The sequence below is a fragment of the Urtica dioica genome, chromosome 12 (genome assembly GCF_054948205.1).
Source record: "Urtica dioica subsp. dioica isolate 48M chromosome 12, U.dioica_male_clone48M_v1_H2, whole genome shotgun sequence".
In the NCBI taxonomy this organism is placed as follows: domain Eukaryota; kingdom Viridiplantae; phylum Streptophyta; class Magnoliopsida; order Rosales; family Urticaceae; genus Urtica; species Urtica dioica.
In genome coordinates, this window is record NC_142767.1 from 16171909 (window position 1) to 16182631 (window position 10723).

General features: G+C 33.9%; 2 protein-coding genes across 2 annotated transcripts; both read right to left on the reverse strand.

The window, feature by feature from the left end:
• Window positions 1–239: 239 nt before the first annotated feature.
• Window positions 240–2278, reverse strand: LOC149379587 (Thioredoxin z). Its single transcript, XM_089604325.1, has 4 exons — window positions 1975–2278; window positions 1124–1246; window positions 792–872; window positions 240–718 (listed from the first exon to the last, which is right to left on the reverse strand). The coding sequence occupies exons 1-4, from the start codon at window positions 2176–2178 to the stop codon at window positions 602–604; spliced, it is 525 nt and encodes a 174-aa protein (XP_089460451.1). The 5' UTR covers window positions 2179–2278; the 3' UTR covers window positions 240–601.
• A 2129-nt stretch (window positions 2279–4407) lies between these two features.
• On the reverse strand, window positions 4408–6674 carry LOC149379588 (sequence-specific DNA binding transcription factor). Its single transcript, XM_089603542.1, has 2 exons — window positions 5811–6674; window positions 4408–5097 (listed from the first exon to the last, which is right to left on the reverse strand). The coding sequence occupies exons 1-2, from the start codon at window positions 6369–6371 to the stop codon at window positions 4570–4572; spliced, it is 1089 nt and encodes a 362-aa protein (XP_089459668.1). The 5' UTR covers window positions 6372–6674; the 3' UTR covers window positions 4408–4569.
• Between the last annotated feature and the right edge of the window lie 4049 nt (window positions 6675–10723).

Genomic DNA, 10723 nt, shown 5'->3' on the forward strand with positions numbered 1-10723 from the left:
TTAAACAACAGTTTTGTCTCGCTAGAATTTTCCGTAGCCTTTACCCAGTTCATGAAGAAAAAGGAAGAAGAAATCATGTATATCTCGCATCCGTTTCTGAAATGGACGCTGATTTTTCTCGTGTAATTCGACCGATTTGTTATCGAAGTTTAAGCGTAAATAAAAGAAAATAAATAAAATTGCTTGGTGAAAGAAAAATGTATACACTTCAGTTTGTGTTCGTCAACAAAAGCAATACCTTTGCTTAAAAACGAACCTCTATAGCTCCAAAATGTAAAAGAAGTGTAAAAGAAAGTTCCATATACATGGATTTAAGAGTATATCTTCAATTTTGTATCAATTCCAATTTTGAATCCTGATGGATGCAGGGACAAATGCATCAAATTTGGATGGGTTTCGTAGTTAGCTTGAACAATAAATAATAATAATAATAATAAGATTAACATCAAAATATACATCCTACTTGACAGTTGAACTTGACACCATCTAAGCCAGCACTACAAAAAAAGAGTTGGATTGGATTGGATTACAAGAAAAGGGTCCAGAAACAAAAATGGGAAGCTGATCAGATTTGAAAATGAGAACAAACATGAGTTTTCTTCTACAAGTCGTTGTCGATGATATCTCGCATCATCTGTATCGGAATCAGCCCTTCTGTCCGGATCGCGTCTTTGCTCGCGTCCGGACTCACAAAGAACACCGTCGGCAATCCCCGGACCTAATCATTTTATACAAATTCCAATTAAACCTTTTGACAGAAAAAACAAAGAGAAGCAATAAATAATAATTACCTGCATATCGCGTGCAAAATCATACTCGTCGTCCGTGTCAACTTTGACGATCAGTGCGTTGCTTTCGTACTCCACGGCAAGCTGTTAAACATTCCATTTTTCAAACTCTATGAGATGCAATACAAGTGTAAAGCTTTTATCGCCGCGAAGACTCGAAATCCTCTTTGGTTTGTTTGTGGTTCATAAACAAAAATTCACCGTCACCGAGTTTAACATAACGCTAACATTTACAGATAAAGCGGATCGGAACCTGACTCTTGATGCTTTTTCGGGCAACTTCCGTGACAAAGGAAATTAATTATAGCGAAGCAGAGATATGATTCAGAACATACCATTTCGAGCTCTTGAGCCATAAGAATACACGGTCCACACCACGTGGCATAAAAATCGATTATAAGAGGCACGCTTCTCTCTCCCTTTATCAGTTCTTGAATCTCCTTAGCAGACTTTTTCTTCTGCAATACCCAAGTAAAAATAACAAATTACATCAGAATCCCATATCAGAACTCTTAGAAACCAAGAAATCATTGCGAAATGGCATTATGTTGACAATGTACTATTTTGAAGTTCTTTATATATATTTTTCGCAAGATAGTCCCAGATCCGGACCATTTCCAAAAGGTCTCATCTTTCCTTCACATTTTGAAACACACAGCTTTTGTAACTAAGCAGAATTTGTGAACATAACTTACATCACAGATAATGGCAATATACAACCTACAGCGAAATTATGTCAACTAATTATTGTTTGGAAATGTCTTCTCAAGATAAAGACATAAATATTTATATTACCATACACCCATTATAAATTCTAAGGTTAGCAAATGTTGATCAAAGATAATCCATCACAGAAAAATACTCACAGATCAGTTTCAAAAGGCCTTAACTTATCTTCACATTCGAAAACAACAAAACTGCAGAAACGAAATAAAATTATAAAACACACAGTCGATGGTAAATAGTCATACATACACACCGAGATTATGGCCGCTTAATGGTTTCGAACTTTCTTCTCAAGATAAAGAAAAAAATCTGGGTAAGATAAGACTATACACAAGTGATAGCTTCTAAGCTCAGGAAATGTTGGTCTAAGAACACCCAGAGATCATTTCCAAAAGGTGTAGTCTAAAACTCTGAACTGAACCCATAATATAAAAATAAAGATAAAAATAAAAGAGCGTACCACCAGATATGCGTCTCTAATGTACTTTCCTCGCGGCGGTGTGCAAAGTATCTTCCTAGTGGGACGCGTGGAGAGCGAAAATGAGTTTGTCTCAGAGGTAGAGAAGAGCGAGTTTTTGTGGTGGGTATCAATGGACGCACCAGGAAAAGAACAGGACTTTGGAGGGACGAGAATGGCCGTCGAGATAGACATCATCGTCATCATCGTTTCTTCGTGATGTGACGAGGATTTGGAAGAGAAGAGAGGGTTTTGGGTTATTTCCTTTGAAATGGGGTTTAAGAGTCTCTCTAAATTAGTAGATAATTTTTCCACTGTTTGGAAGCGGGTCGTTTTGTGTCCTTATCCTCGATTTGAGATTTTCGCAGCCTGCCCTGTTTTCTAATTTTTTTTTTTTTAATAAAGGAAAAATTAATTTATAGTTTTAGAATTTTAAATTAATTTAAAACAATATACATGGTTACTATTTTAATAATAATTAATTATTCACCAATTTTATAAACAAAAAAAAAATAATAATACTATTTTGCTTAAAACCGTTTTCCCGCGGCAAATACTGGTCCCGTTTGGCATAACTTTGTTTTTAAAAAAAAGTGCTTTTAGATTCAGTTTTTAAAAAAAATTGTTTTTTCAAAAACTGACAGGTGTTTGGTAAACTGTATGTAAAACAGTTGTTGTTGATAACAAAAGTTGATTTAGCGTTTGGTAAAATAAATATAGTTATAAAGACTAAAATAGACATGTTCTTAAAAATTAAATAATAATTATTAATATGTTTATTTATATGCATATATATGAAAAATATTTTTTGCTAAAAAAAATCAAAGAGAAAAAAAGATAACGTAACAAGACAAACTACTATTGGACTCCAACGGTCAACGACATTCCAATAAAATGCACAAATCATTTTTGAACAAGTTTCACTCTTACATAGAAAAAAAAGATATGACAGAGAAAAAAATTATGTATTATGGTACAAAAATTCTTACAATTGTATAGCAAACTTAAAAACACTTTTTTCCAAAAGCTAAGAATCATAGTTTTTTCATCTCATGTGTAAAATCTAAAATCGCTTTTGAAGTTTTTTGTAAAAATAATTTTGTCAAACAACGAATAAGCACTTTAGTTTTTTTTCTAAAAAAAAAAAACCAGGGCATTTTAATCTCAATCAAACGCAGCCAGTAATCGTGTACAATTAATTTTTTTTTTAACTACAAACGGTTAATAAAAAAAACTAATGTTTTTGTGTTATTTACCGAAAGAAAGGTTGATAATAATTTATTAGTGTTTTCATGTTCATACGTATCGTTCAAAGATTAAGATTTACTCTGTTTGTAGGCTCACAAGTATTGTGTGTTTGTATTGACATTAATACCCATTAATAAACTTTAATTTGTTATTGTGTTTAAATTGAATGTATGCGTTGTTTTATTAGATATAAATTATTTTAAATAGTGGTTCCTGATTAAAATTATATTATAATTATATAAATTTTAAAAATGTAGTCTTAATTCATGGATCACATATTCTCATAATACGTATATTTTTTATCTTAATTTGTTATTTTTTTAATTATTAAATACTTATGTAAAAATCTTTACTCAATAGTCCATCTTACTATATCACGGCTGAAAAATAAAAGAGAGAAAAAAAAGTCACAAATTAATGCGTAGTGTGTTGTTGTGGAGAATTTGCGCTATACAAAAAAAAAAACCAAAAGTCAGAGGAAAAAAAAAGTCGGTCTGATATATAATTAAAGTTATTTTTAGTAACGTTAGCTGTGTTATATAGATTCAAATAATAACGAAACAAGAGAGGCTAGGGTCAAAAGAGTTCATTGACGTGTCCCAATATTATTGGAAGACAGGAAAAGGGAATAGAGGATGAGTCCATTAGACACTGATATTTACAGTTTCGTTTCACATTACTATATCAAATAGACAATATTTTGTAAATCTTTGATAAATTGTTATATACATATTTATACATGTAAATTGACGTACATACCTCACTATTTTATTTCAATGAAAGGGCAAACCAAGAATGTCACATCCACATTATCTTTATAGCTATTTACTTAAAATTTACAAAACGTTTGCTATATAACAATACCAAACATTTTAATTAACTAATTATCTAATTTTTTGATAGATGATTTGGTCTGTGATAAACGATTCCGTACGTAGTTTCTTCTACTTCGTATCAATTACGTCCGCTGATCCAATGGGTCATTTTTTTAGAGTCCATTACGTATAGTCATATCTATTTTTTTTTTTTTGCACAGTCAACTTTTCGTAAATACTAAGTAAATAATTTCGTAAATACTAGATAAATGGTCACGTCATTAATTTGACATAAATAATGTCCCACTCAGAAATGCCGCATCATATTTATAATCATTTATATAGTATTTATGAAAATATGACTATATAGCAATAGAAAAGTTAAACCTAATTATTTGTTATTTTTATTCATCATCGCATGCTACAATACAGCATATAACATGGTGGTGGTGGTCGTCGTCGTCATCATCATCTATATATATATATATATATATATATACGAGAATAGAAACGTATACTCTACGTACGTACATCATCAATTTCTTCCGATCCTAAGGGAAGAATCAACAGCTTTATTACCAGCAGTGGTAGCATTATTATTAGTAGTGGCGATTCCGGCGAAGATTCTGGCGATCTCGAGCTGAGTGTTGGCGATGATCTCGGTCCTCCTCAGCTCCATCTCCGACCGCCTCGCCTCAGCCTCGGCTCTCATCTTCTCGATCTCCCGAGTCGCCTCCGCTCTCACTCGCTCCGACTTCACCACCGCCTCCGCCAGCCACCGCACGCTCTCCGCCACCACCCCCGACGACGACGACGACGACCTCCGTCTCCTCTTCTTCTCCCTATTCCTACCGCTACCCCTCGCCGGCGCTGTCTTCCCCGGCGACTTCTCGCTGTACAGCACCGCCGGAGTGCTGGTGCTGCTTTCCGACGCCGCCGCCGCCGTCGCTTTCGCCGCGTTGTCTTCGGTGGATGAATTGTTGTTGTTGTTTGTGTTGGTTTTAATGTTCTTGTCTGATGCGTGGTCTGACAGTGTGTTTTTGTTTATGGCCTCCTCTTCTTGCTGAAAATGTATGTGTGTATATATTAATTATAGTGATCGTGCAAGTTTATATGGGTGATTGATCTATTACAAATTAATAAGCACCACACCAAATTTATTATGGCTTGGAGGATCAAGGAAAGAAAGAAACTACTCTGGTTTTTCTTAGTGATCTATAAAAGAAAAAAAAAAGTTCAGTAAAAGCTAAATGTGTGTATAAATATATTAAGTTTAATTGCTAGTATATATTCGGATTATAAAAGTCAATTATTATTAGAATTCGAATTGCAGAGTATAGTATATTGCCCTTTTTAGACAAAAAAAAAAAAAAGACACAAATATATCATTGAGATTTGCCGCACACGAGTTTCTACTGTACGTGAAAGTGATACGTATAATAATTTTTAATTTTTTTTTACTATTTACTAACTATGCGGAAAAAGGAAAAAAAAAATGAACGACCACGTTGTCTGTAATAGTTGGACGACACTATAGACAAAGTCGGAGCTGTCTTGGGCCAGGCGGTCAAATGTCCTTTCAACTTTGGATGAAAATTATAATTTTTACTGTAAAATTTTATAAATTTTTATAATTTTAGCCCAAATTTATATATTTTTCATAAATTTACCCTCTTAATGTTTTTTGTTTCAAATTCGCCACCCCTTGAAATTCCTAGCTCCACCAGATAATTTAATAATTAAACTCCACATAAAATAAATAAACAGCTTTCTGACCTTGGCCACCACGTCAACCCCATTAGACTGACCATGCGAGTTCTGCGGCGGCGGCGGCGGCAAAGGGAGCGGCACCGGCGCCGGAGACGGCGCGGCGGCGCCACGGAGGAGCAGGTGGAGGCGGGAGTAGAGCGGCCACGTGGAGGAGGAGGCGTCGATGGCCGACTCGGAGCGGTAACGCTTCTTCATGGACTCGATCTTGTTCTTGCACTGCGTCTGAGTCTTGGGCGACTTGTTGGCGAGCGATCCTCCTCTGGACGACACGTGTCTCGCCACGTCCTCCCAGTCCTGGCCCTTGAGCTTGGCTCTGTTGCGTAGGACCCACTTCCTCTCGTACGCCTCCAGAAGGCTCGACACCGCTCCCTCGCTCCACTCATCTCTCTTCACCCGATCCGCCGCCGCCGCCGCCGATCCCGACCCCTTTCTCTGATCCAATACTTGCTCAATATTATTATTATTATTATTACTAATACTATTATTCTTATTGTTATTGTTGTTGTTATTTTCTCTCGCGGTGCTGATGGTGGTTTTGTGGTGGTTTTGGTTAGTTTCTTTTTCCATGTTTTGGGCTCTCCATGCTAGGGTTTTTTTTTTACCCTAAGATAGATAGAGAGATCATGAATGTGTGTGTGTGTGTGTGTGTGTTTTTTTTTTTTTTTCTAAGCAGCTAACATGTTGAACATAAAGGGAAGAGAGGGTTTTGGGTGAGTGGCCAACAAAAGGTGGAAAGAGAGAGAGAGTGAGAGTGAAAAGAAAGCCACTAGCAGTGCTAGCTAGTGCTTTAGGGAATGTGAATGGTGTGTGTGTGTGTGTGGTTTAGTATGTGTTTGGTGATTAATTATGTGTATGTGGTTTGAGCATGGAATAATTGTGTGGTGGGTGTGGTGGAGTTAGCGTTAATTATTAAGAAATAAATTAAGGAGGAATTTGAACCGTGATAAAGATAAACTAGGCAATATATACAAGAAATAATCATTTCAATGTTGTGACAAATTTCGCGCGGCTAATTGGATGAATTAGCTTTTTGTGTATATAGCCCGTGGTTTGTTTGTTGTAGTGATGTCGTAATTTTTTAAACAAAATATACAACAATAAACATAAACATACATGTGATGACATAATAATATATTTTGATTGAAGAGATTTTGAAGAAACAACATGTGTGTATATATTCTTATTTATATATATTTTTACCATTTTATTTCAGTTGTTAAGAAATGAATGAATTATATTTCCTTTTTTTTTTTTTACTTCTACTAACTCATATATATGAAGACTTTTAAGCTTTCATAAGACAACTAATTAACTCTAAACACAATATATTGCGTTATGTGTTTCCATTTCCCATAGAAAATTAGTTGCAAATATGTTAGTATCATTGCATGTATATAAAAGAAAAACACCATAGTGCTAGAGTGGACTACTCAAAACAAGAAATAATGAAATGTGGGTCAACTAGGTAAATGATGTTAACCTCATAAACTTTCTTTTTGGTTTATTCCCTATTTGGTGCTGCTGGTTTTGTAAGCGTAGTTGGGTTAGTTTTGGCAGTTAGCGTTGATACGAAGCCAACCGAGAAATCCACTCAGTTAGAAGAAAGAACGCTGTTAGAGAGAAGAAGTGGAAGTGGAATAGAAAGGAAAATAATGGTGGGTCAATCACGTGGGTATGTCACCCACTCCAACATAAATTCTCAATCACAAATACACCACCACTAACACCAAATTGTTCAATCGTCACCAAAACAATAAGAAAAGGAAAAAAAAAATGTCTAATAACATTCCTCTTATACTACTACTACTAGCCCTTTTCATCTTTGTGCTTTCCTTTTTAACTTCGCCTTTAATTTATGCCCTCTTGAAAACTTTTTTTTTTTTTGTGGGATTCATCGCCACTTGACTAAGTTAGCATGAGAGAAAGAGAGAGAAAAAAGAGAGTGCGAGTTTTTTTTTTCCATTGGGTTTCTTTTCATTTCTTGTTTTCAAGCTATATGGTGTATAATGACCCTTTTGATTGGCAGATACCTATTCTTTTTTGCCAACTACAAAATTCTCTTCCTAGTCACTAAATAAATATGATTATGTTAAGTTCAAGCCAAAAAAAAAATGTTGTTATGTTAAGTGCAAAGTTTTTATTTTTATTTTTATTTTTATTTTTACTTTTACTTTTTTTAACTATTTATTTTTCATTCTTTACTCACAATGCACAAATAATAATATCGATATTAAGGATAAATTACAAAGAAATCTTTCAAACTGCAAATTATTGAAATTGAAGATATTTTTTTTACAAAGCTGAGATTGAACTCCTTCACACAAGAGACCTCACACTAGAAATATAGTGTCACTTAATCTAGGTCTTTGATGGTGAGTGGATTTTTTTCTTTTATTTTTTCGTTAATCTATTTTTAAACCGTAAAACTATCACGTTCAAGCAATACCATGGAATAAATATCGAGAGAGAGAGAGAGAGTTTTGACTTTCTTTGTTGTCTAAAAGCAAATGTTTATGACTCCTTTTCATAAAAATATTCTGAAGAGAACAAACTTCCAAGTTGTGCCCTATTTTTAAGAGTTGTGATATTCAACAGCGGAATAAATGCCAAAAACTGCGGAATCCCACCATACATATCATTCCTTACAAATTTACCAGATCAAAGATTTGTCCGTTGATCCGCTATTGATCATCATTTTCTATTTAAGGTGGGACGTTTTATTTTAATTTATTTTATGAAAAGGCTACTCGTATTAATATATTGATAAAAGTCAAATAAGCTTAGATTATACAAATTAAACTCAACAGAAAATTCAAATTCCTTAAAAAAAAAGACGAAAAAATTGATCACACGCACAATCACAATATATAAAAAAATTGTGAAGGAAAAGTATAGCCCAAAAAAATAGATCAAAGTAAGGACCAAGTCCAAACCAGACACGGTATGATCGACCGATCGGACGGACTGCGACGGCAGCGTGCACGTGTGTAATGGGTCACTTTTGGAGCCCAAACGCGTATGCAAAATTTTTATATGTAAGCACTAAAAGTCCACATATTTCTATCGTGTGGAACTACAAACACATCCATTAATTTTCTTCACAATACTTTGATGTTTATCAACACACTTTAGGCATTAGTTTCCCATTCACCTAAGCTTTAATTTTGGAAAATTAACATTCGATCTTATACCCCACACAACGAGATTATAAAAACGCTCTTTAAACTCAAAATCGTTGGCTGACCCCACTCAACCATAATCAGCTTATTAATGAACATAAATATTTTTTATTTTATATTTCCTCCAACGCTACTAATACTAATAATCATAAATATATATATATATATATATATATATATATATATATTATGGTCCATTAGGTAAATAGTCACATTTACAGTTTGACATTGCTAAATAGTCAGCGTTTCGCAAATTTTATTATTAATGAACATAAATCTTAAGTAAATAGGCACTTTCATATATTTACAGACGTAAATTTTAAGTAAATAACCACTTTCATTTATTAGATCACGTCATCTTTATGACTATTTACTTAAAATTAACAAAATATTAATTATATAATAATTCAATACGTTTTAATTGACTATTTACCTACTTTTTTTTGTATATTTTATAATAAGAGCATATATTAATCGGGAATCATTTTTGGCACGCTTAACGACTTTTGACGATCCACTCAAAAGTTGACACGTGACATTAAACATCCACGTGTCAACCTCTGAGTGGATCGTCAGAGGTCGACAAATAGCATCTCTCAATATTAATAGTTTAATACAACAAGGTTAAGGGGTTTGGCTAGCGGTGCCTCAGTGCTAAAGCCAAAATTGAAAACATAATCATTACATCACCACACTTCATAGGTATATCACCATTTTATAACCTGTCAATTACTGAGAGATGTGTGTGCACGACAGTAGTTCAAAATTAATTCGACAACTAAAACATAATATTGGATATTTTTTAAATACTATAAATTAGATAGAGCAATAGCTCAAAATATTAAATGATCTTAAATATTAACCAGTTTACATTGTCAAACCAAATTATTAAGTTTTAAATTAATACCCTTGAATCATATAAATAAATTTGGCCCAATCGATATAGACTTCAATATTTTTAAAATCTGATTAGATTCCAATTGTTGATTTATGGTCACTAATAAAAAAGTGTTTTAACGACGTTCATAAAAGAAAAACGCCGTTAAAACGTTTTTCCGAAGAAAAAAATTCGATTTTGGACAATAAAAATTAACCACATAACAAATTAAAATAAACGTTGGGTAAAATTATAGACGCGTTCTATATGTTTGAGCGCCGTCTATAATCCTAGTCCAGTCACTCGCTGTCCAGTCACTCGCTGCCACGTGGCTGTGGCAACAACGGAATAAGCGGTGCGTAATTTTTGGGCAGCGTCTATACTTTTCACTCAACCACAGCGGGCCACTTGTATCCTGGTGACATATTAATAGACGGCGCTTTTAAACAGTGTTGTCTTAAATCTTTAACAACACACGTTTGTGCTTAAAAAGCACCGTTAAAATCTTTTTAAAGGTCATTTTTGAGCGCTGTAAAAATCCTATTTTGTAATAATAGGTTTTTTTTTTTTTTTTTTTGTCCACTAAGCCCCGATTGCCTCAAAGCCAACGTTGGCACTGCCCTTGATGTTCAAAGCCACCTCCTCCTTTAAGAATTGTTTTAGAGACATGACTAATAGGGTCACCCAGGCTCTTGTTGAACATGAGATTTTTTTTCCTATGGGTTTGCTCTCGAGGGGTTTTAATGATGCCTCATTTAAAAAAAAAAAAATTAAACTAGATAACGACATTTAGACCCAACGTTGAAATTGTAATTGTATTATCCAATAATTTAAAAAATAGTACAAACAAACATAAGATACAT